Raw genomic sequence first — 21,112 nt, forward strand, 5'->3', positions numbered from 1 at the left:
TTTACTGTTTAATTAAAAGTCTATATTTTGATGGCACCTTGATTAGACATTGTAATATTTTGGACAATACACTCAAGTTGTTTGGGTTGCTACTGTTATCAGCTCACACGCCTCCTGAAGAGCACAACCTGCCCTCGACCTATGCACACACATAAGGCGAAGGAGGTGTACTTTTTGGGATAGGACTGTTCCACCTTTATGATTGGGATCAGTGCTGGTTTAGTAGTGACACGGGGCCGAGTAGACGGTGCACATCCGGCAGCGCACCGTGTAAGGCCCTGATTCCCAATCCCGGCAGCTTGCCACTGAAGATCTAGGCCACCTGCTCTGTTGGTGAGCGAGGGTTTATCCCCTCTTCAGCACATGTATCTCTCGTGACGTCAGCCGGCACACCAAGGCTGCTCACTTTTCCAGGAATCTGGCAAACGTGACAAATGGGCGACCAGGCACGTGCGCCGCTCCAGAGTTATGATGGATATTCTAAGGGGAATTGGGCTTTCTCCATGCGTCAGCTCTCCGGGAGCGGAGGGAAGCTGGAGGATAAGACTGCAAGACCAGCTTTTTCTAGGAAGCTGGAAAACACGCCTGGAAAAGGGGGAGAGGAGGGATGGGGGAGGGCTCAGCTTCCTTTACGATCTGACATTTTATCTCTGGCATAAAGCGAGACTGAGCACATGCGTGCAGCACTCATACTCCGGATGACCAGGGCTCCGAAAAATTCCGTAGCGGTCTTGGTATGCATTGTCCTTAGTGAAGCGCCTTGAGGTGTAAGTGCAAAAGGAGGCGCTTTCGTGTGGAGGAGAGGTCTTGGTGTGACTATGAGAGCCCTCAGGACTGAGGAACATAAAGTGAGAACAACTTTGAGGGCAACATATGAGAAGGATGCATTACAAGTTTACAAAGAAATTACACTTTCCTTCCACACTGCAAATAATAGTGGCAACTGGCTCAATTAGGCACTTACATAACTAACGCAGAGGCATTTTCTCCCCAAAAGATCATTTAAGAGTTTTTTACACATAACATAACTAAAGTAACTACTAATATTAATTTTCCAGATGTTGATGCCTTATTTGAGATAAATAAAAAATGTGGCCTGTCGTACATCTGTAACATGTACGGAGACTGAATTTTAAAAATACATGTTTTTAATGGAAATCTTGTTTTTTATTAACTATGAATTGTACTTGTCTGCTGAAACTGCTCTGGACAAGGGGCAATACCCCCGGACAGCCTGCGTCCACCTTGGGAGGCAGACACGTTGCAGACCAGGTGACTGCTTCTGTAAGGCGCACAGCGATGACGAGGGCAGAGGCCCTGTCACAGTTCCCAGGGTGTCAGACATGCTGAGTTGAATGTGTCCCCCAGAGACAGGAGAAAGAAGCTGCGGGTCAGTCCGACTGCGGTGGCGGAAGCAGCAGTGTTCCCACACTGCTTCTGGGTGTTCAAATGCAGTGGTACAGAATTGGTCCCACCCGCTGAAGGCTGCAGCTGCCGTGCCCACACTTGACATCACACAGCCCCCATGGCAACGGTACCAACAGGGTCCGAGCTGCTTCAAGGGGCTGTCCATGCAGTGGCAGAGACCTAGCCTCACACAAAACACTCTGTAGAAGCTGCTGTGCTCACACTCCACTCTCCCGATCCCCGTGCAGGGTTACAGGCCAGGGCCACCTGTCTGTGTGGAAAATGCGGGAGGTAGTGATTGTGCAGTGGCACTGCATGTGCATTGCTTGGTGGGGGGGGGGGCTGAGGAGGCTATAGCCCCTGGTATTTTGGTGGTAGCCCCGGAGAGAATCTCAGAGGTTACAACCAAAAGGCTAGCTAGCCCCGAGTCATGACAGTCCCGGCATTAGCCTAGCCCAGGATCTTTTACAGACCTAGCAACATCCCTGGTGCAAAGTGTGAAATGTACACGGTGCTTCAAGTGGTTCCAACCCGTGAAACCGGCCAGGGTCCTCCTCATGAGCTGTACAAGCTGGCATGCACAGAATTACATGGAATCTGCCACGGTTGCTACTATGAAGGCCGTGGTCCAGGGCGTGTGTCTTTAGAAGTTGCTTGCCACACACAACGCATCAGGAGGTATCACGCAGTGATCCGACCTTCTGTGTGGGTGCCGTAGGTGCTTCTTTTCATCCTCTCTGCTGAAGTGGGTTCTGTGCGCTGGTAGATAGGACAGCCCACCCACCGCATTTGAATTTTGGCTATTAGGTGGCGCTGAAGCACCACTTATGAGCCAGAATGATCACATTGGAGTATAACTAGGGCGAGATGACATGTGAGGAGGAACATGAGGCTTGTGGGTGTTGTTTGGTTATTGACACGTCCATTGACTACCCATGGCTATGCTAATCCCTATGGCTATTCCCACACACCTCCTGTTCCTCCCTGCCCAAAGCACATCATCATGGGAGCTCTTTGAGCTAGCTGTTTCAAGCAGTAAACTCAAACGTTGTGCTGTAAGTACCTGCCAGAGTTATTTCAAACGAGTTTTCTGAGTGTTTATGGTAAAGTTGCAGCTATATAATAAATGTGCTACTGGTGTAATAGCAGTGTCTTAACCAAGTGTACTTCTAGTCACTTGATTTATAAGCAGTAGGCATGTCCTTGCACTGAAGTTGTGTTAAAAAGCACTGGCAAAGCGAACAGTTTTGGTTTGTATTATTTATTTGAAAGGCATTTGCAAGACACTGCCATCATATGGTCAGGTGATTGCGCCATTAGCCCGCGGTTGCTCTCTTACAGCCAGTAGCTTTATGGCACCAACTTGAAAATGCTTAGCTCATGCCTACAGAAAAGCCCACACTCTTAGCTTTGTCAATGCTTGTTTGTTTTTTGCATTTATTTGGGTTGGTTGCTCAGGCACTACTACTGGAAGTACTTTACAAAGAGCCAAGCACTGTACAAACAGCAGAGTCAATGCTTTTTCATGGAAGTGTTACATAAGTTCAATGATTATGTTAGTGGAGGCAGGCAGGATAGAGCGGAGGCAATGAGTTGGGTCATAACAAGATATACAGTGCTGTTAGGCCTTGCGATAGAGGTTACATATTTGCTTATGTACATAAACAGGTGTTTACCATTGGCAATATACATTTACATATATACAGCTATTTAGCATCATGGTACAGGGAGGGTGATTGGGATAGGCATCCAAGGAGTGGAAGGTTACCCTCCACTGGCTAAGTGTGGGAGGGGGCCAGAGAGGCTGTTGGGATTTGAAGGGTGGAGAGCCTGAGTGGAAGGAAAGGTGGAGATGCAGTCATCCAGGTAGTGGTGGCAGAAACCACAAGAAGATATGAAGACAAGGAGAAGAAATTGGACATAGGAGAGATTTTGAATTGAGAGGCATCGAGTGGGAGAGGATCTTTGAGGTTATAGAAAATGTATTTGGCAAAGTAGAGGGCTTTTTTTTTTAGGAGGGTGAAAGAGCAGGAGGCAGAAGTAGTAGTCAAGCTTTTGAAGACCAGGTTTGTGGGGGTTTAAAGTTAGCCCAAAGACACAAATTAACCCATTAAGTGCCAGGCTATTATGCAAGTCTATGCAAAAAGGACGAGCATACCCGTCCTTGGCACTTTCTGCCCCTGGCCACTTTGAGCCTAAAAGTGCAAAAATACTTTCTTGTAATCAGAAAGTACACTGTGGACTGGCAGAGTAAGGCCAGAAGGTCATTGCAACTGAAAAACCATGAAAATGCTGGTTAAATTGCTAAAATACAAAGTCAGTGAAAATGTGGCATTCTGCATCTTGGAACAAGGATCTTTTCAAATATGAAACTACACTGTAGAAAATAATTCTAAGGCACACAGTAAGGAAACTGGTGAATATAATAAAACTGTTTTAAATAAGCTGCAAGAAGGAAGATGGAAGCAAAATGTATCAATTGGGATACAAGACATGGAAGCAGGCAGGTTGTAATGGAAATATGTATTTTAAGATCATCAGTTTCTGTTTGTAAGGAATTGCATCATCCTGAGCATCCAAACTGCTCACCTTCCCCCATCAGATGCAAGATTCAATCCATGCTCTTCTCTCTATAAAAGAAATATCTCTTTGAAGCTGCCGCTGTACCTGGGAAGGAATTTATTGGGGGTGGAGTTGTATCCTCTGCTCAAGGGAGATAGGACAGATGGCCCTTATCCCTGGGAGAAAGAAATGTTAAGTGCTTTTGTATCAGGCTTGTACAACAAAGGACAGAGGCCCGGCCTAGACACAGATCTTGGAAGAAAAAAAACAAATGCCAGTTAATTGAAGTGAAAATATGCATGTCAATAATGTTTTCATAGGAGTGTATGCGGGATCATACTTTGGCCAATATCCCAGGAACCATAATTTGCACTGTAATGGGTTGAGTATCATTTATAAGTTTATTCGGAGGCCTATCTGTTGATTGAACGCCATGACAATGTGACCTTAGGAACTTAAGTTATAAGCTGAAATGCAATGATAGCTTCTCAGTAAATGAAATGAAGTGGAGATTTGGGGAGATGATAGCTTGTTGAATTAGATATCTGAATAGAAAATCTCATGTTGCTAACTGTCATCTTTGTTGACTTCATTACACAAATCTTCAATTTAAACCTGCAACATCATGCCAAAATACGCCACATTTCATTAAGTCTGGCATGATTGGACCATTTTGGAACATATAGTTTGTGAATCTTATTTTTAAATTACATTTCTTTGCCATGCTATTGTTTTTAAGGTCATAACTGAAGTGGTGTAAAATGCTATTTCAAATGCGTGGAGTCAAACTCTCAAGGATGGAGCCCAGTAGCTAAAAGTGACTAATCAGAGAAAAGGGGAGGACAGTAGATGTCCAATCCAGATTAAAAGCCAATAAACTTCCACCTGATCATTTAGATAATGTGGGGAGTGAGAAGCACAATGGGAAAAGGGAGAGCTGTCTGAAATCCTCTGAGCAGGAACTGCTGGAAATTTGTGGGAGAACCAAGATTGCCTGGAGGTGGATTGTAACAGGAGGAAGCCTACACTATAGATTGAACCTACAAAGACAAATACAGGGTTGGATTCTGGGGGTAATCCATGCCTGAACCGGGAGAGGCAAACTAGCCATATCCATTCCCTGTCCTCATGAGTTGGTCCAGGAGGTGGTGCTTTTCCTGAGCACAAAACCCAGAAATATTCTATGTAAGTAAACCTGTCCAACCAAACCAAGCCTTATGGCGAACTGATTGATTTAATATCTTCTCTGATTGATTGGGTGGGCAAACCATGTATATCCTTAGTATATTTGCTAAATAATAATTTAATTAATTCCCCTATAGACATCTGACACAGGCTGATTTTGTTGAAATTCGAAATTAACAACTCTGCTTCCATTGTGGCTAGAAATGCAGTCTGTAATTGGATACTCCTAGTTCTTTTTGCCAAACCCCAACATTCCCTAATGGGAGGGGTGCATAAAAGCAAAATTCCCAACTGCTCCCTATTCCGCAGACCCTGCCTTAAAGCAGCAGGGTTTCCATAAAAGATTTAATATCTGGGTTTCTGCTGTGGCAGAAAAGTGTCTTGACATCTTAAATAGAGGGAAGTCACCGATTCAAAAGCAGATCCCTGCAGAGGGTCAGAAAGTGACCACTGATAGAAGAGAGATTCTTCATTGCATAGTGTGTAGGAAAAATGGGTCCATAAATATATATAGATTTGTTTGTAAGTGTCTGTTGTTCTCCAATACAGCTAGCATTGCCAAGTGCGCTGGGACATTAAAAATAAAGCACGCTGCTGGTGTGAAATTGCTTTTGGCAATAGAAAAGTGTTGCGTGGTATTTGAATTAAACTTCATGTAAAGGTGTATTGCCAAGTGTATGATCCAGTCAGGTTGGAAGGTACTACATGATCGACAGTAAGTCCCATGCAAAGAATATGGTGAAATGATATTGTTTCACCACATCCAGGGTGCTGCAACTTTCTGTGCATTAAAAGTATTGTGTGAGTGACCCAGGTATCGTAAGTATTCTATAGACCTGTGTTTCTATGTAACCAGGGTTGAAATCACCAAAGAGAGAAAACTGTACATGTTTTGGGGCTAAAGAGTCTGTGATCTGTGTTATCCTAAACCAACAAGAGTTTTCAATTTGTGTGAAAAGTGAATTATTAGTGAAGAAATGTATTTGGGCCATAGAGTGAGGTGTGTGTTTTGTGATTTTGTACAAATATTAATGTTCCTATTCATTAATACATGTGTATTCTATCTACCCACCGGCCTGATTCTTGGCTTATGTATGGCACGGGGTGATGATATGGGAGATAGACCGGGGTAGATTGAATATTATACATAGGAGTATTGGTGTGGCACTTTTGACAGGGTTGCCCCATGGATATCTCCTACTGGCTGAAGATTATAAACTTGGCAGAGTGGTGGGTAAGTTCCAGGCCCTCTGATGTATCGAATGCTGATCTTGGCCACAGTGGCAGTGATGCAGTGATGCATTGATTTACTTTAAGCACACAATTTAAGACCTTTGTCAAAGAACCGCCAGTGCTAGCTGTAAAAGATGACGTGGTCACAGTCTCCTGCAGCGGTTCTCCCACAGAAGCACCTGCCCAGTTCTTCACCATGGTCTTTTGAAGCTCCAGTTCTCAAACTCAGCTGCATGGGGAGTCATGCAGCTATTTTGGTCAGCCCCCTCTTCCTGAGGGTCTCAATGATTCTGTCCCTAAACTTTGACTTACATGTTCCAGACATAGGCAAAAAGGTTGCCCCTCACTCTGTGGCTAGCTGTGAAAGATAACATGCTCACACTTTGCTGCCATACTCATGCACAGGTACATGGCAGACGCTTCACCAACTAAGACACTGTTCTCCCAACTTGCTGTATGGTGGGTCCTATCAGAGGCACAGGCCAGGACCCTCCTTCTTGGGCTGTGGAATCTGTTGTACCCACAGTTTGAGGGATGGAACATCATGCATAGGTAGGGGCCAGGACCCTCCTTCTATGTCTAGAATCTGTTGTACCCACACTTTGAGAAAAGGGGCGCCATGCAAAGGTAGGGGCCAGGACCTTCCTTCGGTGGCTGTAGAATCTCTTGTACCCACACTTTGAGGAAAGGGACACCATGCAAAGGTAGTGGCCAGGAACTTCCTTCTATGTCTGTAAAAACTGTTGTACCCATACTTTGAGGAAAGGGACACCATGCATAGGTAGGGAACAGGAACTTCCTTCTGTGGCTGTCGAATCTGTTGTATGCATGCTTTGAGGAAAGGGGCACTATGCATAGTTATAGGCCAGGACCCTACTTCTATGTCTGTACAATCAGTTGTACCCACACTTTAAGGAAGGAAACCTCATGTATAAGTAGGGGCCAGGATCTTCCTTCTGTGGCTGTAGTATCTGTTGTACCCCCACTTTGAGTAAAGGGGCTCTATGCCTAGGCAGGGACCAGGACGTTTCTTCAGTGGCTGTAGAACCCACACTTTGAGGAAAGCCAACACAAAATGACTAGCTTAATAATTTTACCAGCAGAAATCTTCCTTGACAATATTGTAGCCACACAAAATAATTTCCCATAGACATTTTGGGGGAAAAATCATGTGACACTAACCCCTGACAATTCCGAAGTAGGAATGTTCACATACAACCTACCATGAGTTATGGTAGAGTACGGTACCCTAGAGCAACCTATCTGACTTGTGTTTTCTTTCAGTAGATGACTGTACAGCTCCGTGCTGTTTTAGTTCAAAATCAGATTCCAACAAACATTTCTTTTTTATATGTGCATGTTTACTTGAGACCAATTCTCTTATTTGTTGGTGTGTCCCCAACCCTACGCTGCCACGAGGTTAGCTCAGGGCTGGCAACATCGGTTCCATTCCTGGTTGAGCGCCTAGAAGCTGCAGAGCCAAAATATAAAGCACCAGCACACTAATAATAACAATGAGGACAATAATAATAATAATAATAATAATAATAATACCTCCCATTGCCACCCCCAACCCCCCCTTCCCCCCCACTGCCATCCTCATTAATGAACTCCTAGCCCCTGTGCAGGTTTACTTTTTTGGCATACATTAGAAATTAGTTTACAAAATTCTGCTTTGAAAACCAGGAGTTTTTTTTCTATTTTTTGGACAAACAACAGACTCCTGATGAATGGCAGTGTTGGCTGATTACAGGGTTTGTCTCTACAGTGGGATGGATTGAGCCCTTTGGATTAAGGAGTTTCAAGGCCACCTGGTGCAAGCCATGGGAAGGTGGAATCTGGAATATGTGGCACTCACCCACCTCCTCCTTGGCACATCACTCACCTGACAGCCCGGATGAGGGTCTTCACCGCCGGCATGATGTCCTCCACTGTGAGGTCGCTGTGGTACCCTTTCTCATCCGCGCCGTCATCACCTGCACCTTCCACTGATCAGAGAAGAACAGGGGCGTTAGTACACACTTGTAGGGTGGAAATCTGTAGAACATATCGTTTGGCTTCTTCATAGGGCTACGATTGGGTTGTGGACTGAGGCGTGAGGGGATTAGGCTGTGTTTAACCCTCGTGTTCTGCTGCCACACATTGTATGATCATTGGAAAATGGCCATACCCCTCCCAATAAAGAAAGCTGTCAAACCGTTATTGTTTGTATACACCTCATTAGCTGAACGTTTTCTGGATCAAACTTCCTGTATGTGACTGTACAGTGCGCTTTACAAATTCAAATAAATAAAAACAAATAATGTGTATGCACCCTAATAGGACAACTTTGGGAGTGTGTAGATTGGACTCAATGCCCCATATTAAGTGTGATAAAAGATGATCTGTGCTCCTCTATGAAATAGTGCCCTTATTTTGCCAATTTGTCGGTGCCCCTATACACAAGTATATATGGGAAGAGTGATGTTGGGGGACAATGATAACATTGGGTTATATAAAGGAGTTATATAGGCCATTCTTTGCTACTGTGGGGTGCACATTGAGCCCTACTTTCAGACGGCATGTTTACACTGAAAACCTAGTTTCAGAAACATTGATATTTTTATTACCCTGTGTCTGAAATCCAAGGTGTGTACACGTGTTTGTATCAAATGTAACAGGGCACAGAGGTGGCTACCACTTACTAGTGAATGTGAGGAGCCCCTGTGCATTCCAATAACTAACAATACCAATACCGTTAGTTATGCTATACTTTTATGTTATTGTGATTTATCCCACGCAATGCTTCCATTTTCATGGTCTCCGGGTGCCCTGGCGGATCTGAAAAGGAAGGGGGCTGGGAGGGGTTAGTTAGTGGGATTGAGCGGGAACAGCACAAGAGAGCTTAGATGTGCTGGTGGTAGCTTCAGTTCCGAAAAACCGGTCACTGTGTTTGGTTTGTTTTCAGTTGGTTGATGTGTGGTGTTTGGTGTGAGGTTGGATATAGGTGGTTTATGTGCATGTGGTTTAATATCCTGTTGAGTGTTGTGGAGTGTCATTAGAGTGTCTGTAGTTTCCGGAAGTTTTTGTTTTTTGTGGTGGAGCTATGTGTTGGAGGCTGGGTATGCAGAGTATTAGATTGTTTTTTGTAGGTTTAGTTGGTGGTCGCATGAGTCTTATTCTGCAGGTTGGGTTGGTCCGTCGGGTTAATATTATTCTTTGGTGTTTTGCAGTCAGATCTTTTATTTCTTTAGGTTTCCCTGTTTCAAGGTTTCTATTGTGTTGTGTTGGTGGTTTTTCTATGCTGATGTTTTCTCTTTAGCTTTTGCTAAAACTCAGGACATCTGGTCCTCTCTCTACTCTTCACCTCTGGCCGTCTCTCTCTCTCTCCCCCTCCCTTCTCCTCTTTCTCTCCGACTACACCAGACAAGGTTTCTAGACAAGTTCGATCTATGAACGTGTCGCCCAAACCAGTGCTCCCCTGCTCCTCCGGAACCATCAAGGACCACATTGACACCCTCGCTCTAACCTTAGCCGATTTCTGAAATCCCTCTTTTGCCAATGAAACCGTCCCCTCTCTCCCCAAGCACTCCCTTGTGCACCCGCTCCTTAAAAAGCCTTCTGCTGATCCTACCTATCTGGCAAACTATTGCGCTATCTCTGTCACTCCTTTCCTGGGAAAACTCCTGGAAAAGCCGACCATCTCCCAACTTACTCTCCACACTGAACCTGTTGGTTGTCTCCGGGACCATCAGTTTGGCTTCAAAACAGCCAGAGGCATGGAAACCTCTCTCCTGAACACCTATGAAGATCTGCGCACTAATCTCAATTCAAGCCTTCCTTCTGTCCTCATCCTCCTTGACCTTTCCTCTGCTTTGACACAGTTAATCACTCAATCCTGATCAATCGACTCTGTGAGAACCTGGGCATCATGGATCAGGCCCTGGAGTGGTTGTCCTCCTTCCTCCTGTACTGACCCTCCCCGGTCCAACTTGGCTGCTTTCTCTCCACAACCTCTCTTTCCACATGTGGTGTTCCCCAGAGCTCTAACCTCTCACCATGGCTTTTCAATGTCTACTGGCCCCTTTGGCCCACCTCATCGCCGCCTTCTCCTCTAACTTTCCGTGTTATGCAGATGACGCTCAGCTCTCCTTCAGGCTTCCCTCAGCCTCTTCCCCTCTCTAACTCATTCCTGACTGTCTATCCATGATTCAGGATTTTGCGCCTCCAACGATCTCTGCCTTAATACCAGTAAGACTGAGTTCCTTCTCATTGGGAACCCTGCTCTCACTTTCCCTCTCTCACTCTGGCCACCCTCTTTGGGCCCTCTTCCTTCACCTTCCTGTGAGGCAAAAAACCTTGGTGTCATTTTCGACCCCACCCTCTCCTTCTCTCCTCACATCACGGACCTTGCCAAGAAGGCCCACTACCAGCTGCACCTCCTCAGAGGTATTCTCTCTTTCCTCTCCTTCCCACAGAAGCTCACAGTCACTGGAGCCCTGGTTCTCTCTAGGCTGGACTACTGCAACAGCCTCTTTTGCAATCTGCCTGCTTCTACTCTCCGCCCTCTGCAACTCATCCGGAACAGGACTGCGAGACCTGTCCTCGGCCTCAATCCAGGGATCGTACCTCTCCAGCCCTGAAATACCTCCACTGACTCCTAGTGGCTGCAATCATCAAGTTTAAGATCCTTTGCATTGTCCCCAAGGTTTTCTGGGGACAGGGCCCGCACTAAATCCAACTCTCTCTTCAAAAATAACTTCCTCCTCCAGCCCTTAGCTCAGTCACCTCTAAATCTCTGAGGGTCAGATGCTTATCCAGGCAGAGAGTGGGGGTAGATCTCTCTCCTCTGCAGGTGCCTCCCTCTGGAATGGCCTCCCTGCCCCTCTCAAAACTTGAGCCGAGACCGACCTGAACTTCCGGCAGCACCTCAAGACCTCCCTTTTCTCCTATGCTTTCTCTTCCCACGCCGATTTACCTTTCTGCTGCACTGACTGGTGGCCTGGCTACCCTCAGAGTCTCCCTGGGTACCAGGCTCCTCCAGGACCAATCGTCCCTGCACTGCCTTTGGGACTACTGCACACTTAGGGGTTGTAACTGTAACCCTACATTTCCCAGCCTCCTTGCACTTACCTTCAAGAAATATATATTTTAGCAAGAACATTGTGGTTACCACTTGCGCTACACCCCTGCTTCATTACTCAGAGTGTGGCATTGTGCTGCCTTCGCTTATTCTCTGTTCCTTCCTCAGGGGTGGGTTTTGTCTGGCGATTTCTATTCAGTTATTTTTCAGATGTGTGTTTTATTAAAGTATAGCTATTTCCATAGCACCTTGATTGGACATTACTTTATTTTGAACTATTATACTTTGCTTTTCAGGTTGATACTGAACCACTTTCACACCCCTCTTAAGAGGATAACCTTCCATCTGCCCACGTTATCCCAAAAGGCGAAGGAGGTATATCTCCCAACTGTGCGTATTTTACCTTTTGATTGTGTCAGCTCTTGGTTTGAAGCAAAGTGAGGGCTGAGTGGGCCTTTTAGCCGCTACTCGTCCTTGTACTTCTGCAGGGCCGTATCCAAATCATCACAGGTTCCTGTGTCTATGGGCATGAGTCCATGACAGTGGGCTTTCAGGAAGGATCAGCAAACTGATGAACAGTTGAATCCTGTTAGGTTGTCAGCATAACCCCATAAGATGAGCATGTCACAAATGGCCACAGCAAAATGTCATCTGGCATGTTTTGACGACTTGTCAATCATTGTGAAATCCTGGCTGGATTTTAGTGTTCGATGAGTGAACAAACTCAGCAATAGTGGTTATGCACCTGTATACAATGGCACCCCTCACTTTCTGGTTTATGAACAGAGTGGCCAGGTACTTGTGTCTGTGGACGTGTACATGGATCTTTGTGACTCTGAGTATACACTTGAATATTTCTCTATCTGCCTGTGGGTATATGCTAGATTCTGTGGGCATGTACTATCATGTGTCAGTTAATACTTGCATGTACCTCTATATTACCCTGTACTTGTGTAAACAGGCTCATACATGTCTTTGTGAGTGGTATCTGTATATACATGTGTCTGTATTCACATATGTCATTGGGATTCTGCCTATCTCTGGATATCTACCTCTGTCTGCACGTATCTACCCGCCGGCATGTGCCAGATTTTGTAGTTATGCACTTATGATGCAGCAGGTGAGCAGGTGCAAGTGTATCTTGGCCACGTGCTCTAAGCCCCATCCATCTGTCAATTACTGCCAATCGGATGGCACCTTCTTGTTTTGCCACTCTTATTCCTTTTTAAGCAGCCCTCCAACCTCTTTTCTTTTGTTGTTGAGCCGGTGCAAGTGGCTCTAGGTCTAGTGTAACCCACCTACTTAGCCCCACACATTTCCTTTCTTAACTCTTAGATCAACTCAGGCTTCCAAATCAAAGGGCAGACAAAGAAAAGGGCAAATCCTGTTTGGACCAGTTGGATGCAAAGAACACAGCACCACCAGTGCCCCTTCTCCTTTAACATCAGGTAAGCTCCCTTGAAGTTTTTTTCCACCTCTCTCTCCTAACAGCCCATCCCTACCATTACCACTCAATGCCAACCACAGTGCTCACTAACACAATTATGGATACCACTTTGCAGGAACCTCAAGCTCATCACCATAGACCTGGTCTTGGGAGGATAGCACAGGGGCAATGCGCTCGCCTTGGAAGGAAGTCGACATGGAGCAACACAGGTTCGATCCCCGGGTCTGTGCTGAGAAATCTCTGGGTATTAAGCGCATTATAAATAACCAATTATATTTACAATAGACCACATCAGCACTCCATCATCTACCGCTACATGAAAACTGATGCTCACCAATGACCGCTCAGCAATCAAACAAGCAGCTGACATCGCCAACCTCATCACCGCACATGACTTGGTTGCCATCTTCATTACTAAGTCCTGTCTGACATCCACCTCTGCCCACATCCTAGAAGTCCTCCTCCCCAATGGGTACAGAATTCTACAAGACCATCCAAACAAGGTCGGTGGAGGCCTCACCATCATTGACAAGCATCATGGCCATGCACCCAAGTGGACATTGCAACGATTGTCTCTTTAGAAAACCTTTCCTGCTACTTCCCGCTCTCCCCAATGGACACAGTCACTTTTCACCTCATCTACAGACCACACAAGCCCAATACCTCCATAATCAAAGACTTTGTGGATTTGGTCACCATCATGTCTCTCACGCATGCCAACAGCATCTTCCTCTGAAACTTCAACATTCACAGTAACCCAGCAACCAAGTCAATGAAGGAGGATCTCCACTGCCTACTCAACACTCTGAACCTCAAATAACACACAAAAGAGCCAACGCACAGCAAAGGTAATATCCTTGACCTCATCATCACCGTCTTGCCCACCCTCCATCACAGCTCTCAAATCCTGCTCGACTGGTCAGACCATCTGGCAATCCCCTGTGACATTAGTCACTTAGCACAAATCAAGCAAACCCATCAGAAACTCAGCAAACAAGCCTTCAGATCATTCAAGAACTTCCCAGTGTAGGCTCTTATAGAAGCCCTCCCCAAACCTCAACTCTCATGGGCTGATCTACCTCTGATGAACCAGGAAGGTAACTCTCTTCTCCGAGAACTAAACACCACCCTCCCAGCAAACATCAACTGCCATGCCCTAATGGAACAACGCACCCTCAAGCTTAATCCTTCCACACCCTGGTACACCCAATAACTTAACTTTAGCAAACAAACCATCAGAAACCAAATAATTACTTGGTGAAAATCCAAGAGTGGATCTGACCTCACCCTGCTCAAGAAACTCTGAATTACAAGCAGATGCCTGGTCACCACTGCCAAGGCCAACTTCTGCCAAACCACCATAGCCAAGGGCAACAATGAAAGCAGAGCCCTCTTCAAAGCCATCAAGCACTGCATCAACCCTCTTGCCAACCCACTTGAACCACACTCCATCAAAACATCCATTGCCATCTACTCCTTCATCAACCAGATCAGCATGATCCACCATCACATAGACAGCAATGCTACAATTGATGGCACAGTAAACATACCATTGCGTAAAACCACAACTGTCTGGACAACTTTCAAGATACTTACTATGGAAGACCTCACTGCCACCCTTGCATCCCTCAAGGTCACATCAGATGAAGACAAAATCCTCCTTGCCTCCGTACCCAAGCCTCTTACGACTGACGCACTCCTCCCTTATCTGACAATCATCACCAGCTCCCTAACTCAAGGCGCCTTCCCCCCAACCCTCTAGACCAGACAAATCATACCCTTCTCAAGAAACCAACACTTGACCCTGATGACCTTAGCAACTACTGACCCATCAACCATATTCTCTTCCTAGGTAAGATCTTTGAGAAAGCAGTAGTCACCTGTCTCCCCCAACAAATCGAAGCCAACAACCTCCTTCCCTCCTACTAATTTGACTTCACACCTAGATGCAGCAGTGAAATGGCTACCATCAAGTTGATCAACGATGCCCTTAAAATTATTGATGAAAGCCATTGTTGCCCCCTTGTTCTACTTGACCTCTCAGTAGGATTCGACAAAGCAGACCACCAAGCACCCACTGACAATCTACATCGACACATGGGGATCAGCGAGATCATCCTCAGATGGTACACACCCTACTTTGCTAATTGCCAACAGTTTGTACAAATGGAGTCCTCACCAACTCTACCTATCACCTGTGGAGTTCCACAGGGATCCATCCTCTCCCCTGTGATCTTTAATCTTTTACACTCTGAACCCTCTTCAGGCCACATAATATCAACATCTGCCAATATGTAGAGGACATACTGCTCTACCTCATGATACCCTCCATCAAAGACATCCACAAACTTAAGGCCTGCCTCGCATTGATCGAGTCATGGATGATAAGTGCGTACCTGAAACATAACCCCTCCAAGACTGAATTTCTACGGCTGACCAACAACCCTGAACACTTTGACAACCAGACCTGTCTCCCGGCTATGAACCTTGAGGGCTTCACATCCCAGATGGCCACCTGAACCAAGTCCCTTGGGTTTGACATCAACAGACACCTGTCCTTTAAAAAGCACATAGCAAGGAAGACACAAATGGCTTGGTACCAACTTTCTCTCCTGTAGATAATTAAGCCCTTCATCCCAGAAAGTGATATGAGGTCTGCTTGCCAAGCCGTGGTTCTCTCCCACCTGGATGGTGGCAATTCCCTAAAGGAAGGCCTTCCAGCGACGACCGTGGTAGCACTAAGATGTGTCCTGCATGCTGCAGCATAACTCATCAAAGAACTCCACAAATTCGACCATATCACCACGACCCTCATCAAATGACATTGGCTCCAGCTGCAAGTGCATATCGTTGCATCATCAAGGCTTTCAACTTGAAATCCCCAAGCGACCTCACTGAGAAACTGAGCAACTCCGGAGGTCCACAATCCACCAGAAGTGGACATGTGCAGACTTTAACTCTGCTGTCGTGGGAAGGACGGACCAGAAGACTGGCCTTCGCCATCTACGACCAAAGACTCCTACCCATCAACATGAGACTCACCCCCTCACTTTTATAGTTCAGGTAGGAGCACCAGACCATCCTCTTCAGGGAATGGCTGCTCTCTAACACCTTGGTCTACACACCCTCAACTCCCCACCCTACTTGGGACTGGGTGATCTGACCCTCACTGTTTCCTCCCCTGATTGCTTGTAAATCCCTTACTGCCAAATTGCCACCTGCGCTCCCCTGTTGCTAGCTCGATGTTTTCCTTCCTGTTTCTCTGCTTCCTTCACTGTGCCCATCCCATTATGACTGTAAAGAGCTGCATTGTTCCCCAACCTAGGTTTGAGCTCAATCATTTCCTAATAATAATATGGCCATGGGCATGCACGTGCAGCTGTCAGGATTTGCTTGTGACTGGATGGATAGGTCTTCATGCAACCATTAATTCCGATTAGTGTTTGGCTGTGCCTGGGAATGTACATTTCTCTGTAGGTGATTACCTGTGTTTGCATGCATTTACCAGCATTTCTGGGTCTGTACCTTTGTCTATGGGTGTTCACTCGGATGCAGCTGTGGGTATCCACTTCTGTCCTTGGGTAATAATGGGTGTATATGTCTATGGTGAATGGCCGGATTCTCTAGGTGGATATTTATCAAGGTGTTTTCTTGAGCACCCATTTGTTGTCATGTGACCATGTCAGAGTGTGAGTACATCCATGTAGGCTTAGACAGTCCTATAGGGTAATAGGACAATGTGAAAAGGGCAGCCCAAGTGGCTATTGTGAGCCAGTTTTGTGGATCTGTTTGATGAGCAAGTGTGGTGTGCTGGTGGTAATTCAAGGTTATTCACCCAGTGTGCATTAAAATCATTTGCCACTAGTTAGCAAATAGTGGTTTGTGAGTGTGGGGCACACGTTTATGGATACCCAAGCAAATTATTGGTTGCAGTGGATCAGGTATGGAGGCAGGGTGCCATGGTATGATGAATTATTTAGGAAGTGGTGATGTTAGTTCGAGCAGATGTTGGTCTGCATTCTTCCGTAGAAGACAGGGAGCGGGGCGTGTCTAAGACACCAAGGTTTGCCTGAAAATGACGAGTCAGGAAGATAGCTCAGGAGCAACATGCTTGTTTTGGAAGCAAGACAACACTGAGCACTATGGCTTTGATACCCGGTCCCACACTTAGAGGCTGGACTCTGGTGTGAAGCACAATATAAAAGCCCAATTTATTTTTTTAAATACTTTTAGCTGCAAAAAGAGATATTTATTTTTGAACCATCAGTGAAGGGATGTTAATTCCATGGCTGCAGGCCAAGTAACCTGCATGTAGGTAGGTACCTGGGGTGTTTACTTGTACTCACACCAGTGGGTGTATGGCTTTGGCCATGCCTAAGTGTGAACCCAAGCATGCTACTGCAGGCCCCTGACCACACATGAGATACTGAACGCTCTGGGCCACTTGACCACACCTCTTACCGTCCACCTGCGGCCGCGACTTGAGACGGAGCGATGCCCGGAATCGTGTTCGGTCGTTGAAACTCCAGCTTTTCTGCACCTTGGTGGAGTTGGGTGTCTCGGCCATGTTCTCGGCGGTGGGTGACTGCCGCACGGTGGGTGCAAGGTAATGCTTGCCCCTGATCCCCTGTCGCTGCGAGCTGCTCATTCTGAGGCGGTCCTTGAGGCCAAGCTTACTGCTGATGTGTGGGCAGAAAGAGACAGGTAAGTGCCCAAAGCGAGTCTCCGGCAGAGGTAAGAGAGCAGAGAGAGAGTGCAGGAAAGAGACAAAGAGAGTGCAAGACGCAGACTTCACGTAACACATCACAAAACAAGACACAAGGAATACCCAACGGGCTGGATCTTGGCCCGAGAACATGGTTGGCACTGGGGGTGGGGTGAAGGTCCCTCCCACTGGGTGTGGGGTGAAGGTCCCTCCGACTGGGTGTGGGGTGAAGGTCCTTCCCATTGGGGTGGGTGAAGGTCCCTCCCACTGGGGATGGGGTGAAGGTGCCTCCCACTGGGGATGGGGTGAAGGTCCCTCCCACTGTGGATGGGGTGAAGGTGCCTCCCACCGGTGATGGGGTGAAGGTCCTTCCCACTGGGGATGAGGTGAAGCTGCCTCCCACTGGGGATGGGGTGAAGGTCCCTCCCACCGGTGAAGGGGTGAAGGTCCCTCCCACCGGGGATGTGGTGAAAGTCCCTCCCACAGGGGAAGGGTTGAAGGTCCCTCCCACCGGGGATGGGGTGAAGGTCCCTCCCACCGGGGGTGGGGTAAAGGTCCCGTCCCTCCGATGGGGGTGGGGTGAAGGTCCTTCCCACTGGGGATGGGTTGAAGGTCCATCCTACCTCTGTGCAGGGCAGGGGTCTGCACCCTTAGGCTATCCAGATGATTTGGACTACAACTTCCATCAGCACTATGCAGCATAGGCAATGCTGAATGGTGGGGAATCATGGGAGTCCCGGTCCTAAACATCTGGAGAGCTGCATGTTGTAGACCCATGGTGTAGAGTTACTGGTTAATAAGCATCTGTCAAGCCTGCCGGAGAGCTCCAAGCCTCTTTTTAAGATGGCACAGTGGCGAGCTAATTATATTGCATTTTGGTAATCCAAGCGCATCATGTATTCCCTCTGAATGAGAGGAATCTCCCGATTTTGGGAAAGTCAGCTCTCCTTATCAGACTGCACCAGGGGGTATCCAGAAGGTCGCAGTCTGCCCATTAGAGGATGCAAATACCATCATTCCATGCGCTGAAGAGCACAGTAGTAGTAGGACCCTCACAATGTCTACTGGACACAGCAGATTTCAGGCCACTTGTCCCTTTAGTCAGCCCCAGGCACCATCAGTAGGTAACCCTCCTGTGCAATGACATTGTTCCATGTCTTGGGTCATCCCTTTTCCACAGCCGGGGATGGGAGCTGAGCCTATCAGGCGGCTGGAAATGCAGGAAAGAGCTGCCAGTGTCCCGCCCACATCCCACCAGCCACTCAAGCCCATTCCCGGGTGCCCCCAGCCTTCCCATCAGCCTCCCCATCCTGCCCATCACTGGAACCCCTGCCACTCCACCGGCTCACACATCATCCCCCCATCCCACTTAATTGCTGGAGCTCCTGGCATTGTCGCTCCTTCCCTTAGGGAGGAGTTCCGCAAAACAGAAAAGGGCCTTTTTTCCTATTTGTTCTGGTGTCGAACATCTTGTTTAAATGGCTAATTGGGCTCATGCAATGTGCAGTGAGCCCATCTACCGTGGAAAAAATCATAAATCTATTCACACCTGGCGGAGCCGAAGGCTGCGAGTAGCTCTCACCCCCACTTTGGGGGGGCATACAGGGCAATAGGGGCCCTGGGCCCTCGCCGACACCCTCGCTTTGCTCAGGTCTGCCTAGCTAACAGGCCTTAACTGGTCAAGTACACTCCCCCCCCCCCCCCAAAGCCGGGGTGATAGCTATATTATTCTAATGTCCGCATGGGTGACACAGCCTCAACAGCTCTGGTCCAGTCAGACCATCTGGAATTCAATTTCATCTTTAGCTTGTTAGCTTGGCTTTTCCCTACTCGACCACCTTGATGACTGATGGGCTGTTATTTCACTGACAAGAGGGAACTGCGATCACACTTTTAAGAAATTGCCCAACCGTAAACATGTATGCCGGAAATCCCATGCCAGTCCTTTATCGGATCCCAGAGTCTTGCCTTTTAATATGCAAAGAATGCTGTGCCTCTCACCTTTAGTGGAAATATGTTTTCTATTTTCATTACTTCTGCTCCTTCTCCCACCAGATGGCAGTGTTCACCCGAAAATAATATTTTTATACTTTAAATTGAATGCGAGTTTGTTGGATTAGGGTTCCAGGTATTCTGTTATAAATCGGAGGTGGGCACAAGTTGCTGGCGGCGGCACACCCGCAGGTCATGAATAAAAACCTATTTCTTATTCATGCTGAACAGCACAGCAGCCTCCCTGTGTGTCGCCCCAAGCTACGTGTACAGGGATATTGTCCTGAATGGACATTTTGGAATGATCCGACTGCCTGATCTTATCGCCGCCCTAGCAGCCTATCAGACATACCAGCGCGTGAGAAAACCCCCCCATTTCTCTGAAGGACACTAGCACACTGGGAATGCTATGGGCAGCTGAACTACTAACATGGGGAGAGAATGCAGCTCTCATGGGAAGGAGGAAATGCTTGCATGAAGTTTCTTTTAGGGTCACACAGATTCTTCTCTCGCAACATTAACCAACATTACCCATAACCCAGCACTGCCACAAAATCAAAAGAGAACCAACCTAGACATCCCCTAATTTGGCAAGCACTGAAATGGCACTGCCTGTCTGCCCAGAACCCACCTCGCACCACGCAATCCATGTGCTAGGTTTGCACCATCTCCAATACCTGCACGTGCCACAGCATTTTATTTAAATTCCACTTGAGTAGCTGCACAGGCTACTACCACTGCTAAAGAACATAAAAGAAAGACTACAGGCCTACCATGGCTAATGAACATAAAGGAAAGACTACAGGCAATGCACATGCATAGCTCTCAACTCACCCGCTTTTGGCGGGTGTCACCCGCCTTGCAAAGGGCTGACTCACCCGCCAAGCCTCCTGCACGCCCATTCATTCCAATGGGCGTCTCACCCGCCAAAAACAAAATCGTGTGATTTCACCCGCCTTTGCGAGACAAATGGTTGAGAGCTATGCACATGGGCCAAGTCGGATTTGCGAAACAATGTGGCATAGTTAAGAACAGAAATCGTCTTGTTTTTATATTTTACTGCCAAAGTATTCTGTTCATGTTAATTAGCTTTTAAACAGTGTAAAACATGTTTCCTCTACAGAATAAAAAGTAAACTTTATTCTACAATAGATTTTCAAGTTTTAGTTTTGGGCTCTCCTTTGCAGATGCGTTTCACTCTTCTGTAACGGCACAAAGAGGCTAATATAGTAGAATATTAGCTCCCTAGCGTAATTACTAGTAGTGATGATTAATTTCAAAAGCTCGTCCATTGGAATTTAGCGGTCCTATAGGCGTTCCCTGTGATGCAGCAGTTGCCGGATGTGGTTCCCGAGCTTGCAGTTCCTGGAGCCGATCCACACATCACCGAGGATGCTTGCGGAGGTTGAAGCATGGCCCGCGCTGGCTGTTGTCCTATGTAGAGGCGAGGTGCCCAAGCATTTCCGGGTTGAGTGCCACTTCTCTGGTAGGACCAAGACTGATTTACGGTTGATTTATA

General features: G+C 46.9%; 1 protein-coding gene across 1 annotated transcript in view; it reads right to left on the reverse strand.

Annotated features, from left to right (window-relative positions):
* KCNQ4 (potassium voltage-gated channel subfamily Q member 4) overlaps positions 1–21,112 on the reverse strand; it is an 899,641-nt gene that overhangs the window by 61,975 nt on the left and 816,554 nt on the right. The window contains exons 10-11 of the mRNA XM_069622544.1: positions 17,358–17,575; positions 8,273–8,375 (exon numbers count right to left, since the gene is read on the reverse strand). Coding sequence (XP_069478645.1) covers positions 8,273–8,375; positions 17,358–17,575 — 321 coding nt within the window. The remainder of the gene's footprint in view (positions 1–8,272; positions 8,376–17,357; positions 17,576–21,112) is intronic.

The sequence above is a fragment of the Ambystoma mexicanum genome, chromosome 11 (assembly GCF_040938575.1).
Source record: "Ambystoma mexicanum isolate Mex_15411 chromosome 11, UKY_AmexF1_1, whole genome shotgun sequence".
NCBI lineage: Eukaryota > Metazoa > Chordata > Amphibia > Caudata > Ambystomatidae > Ambystoma > Ambystoma mexicanum.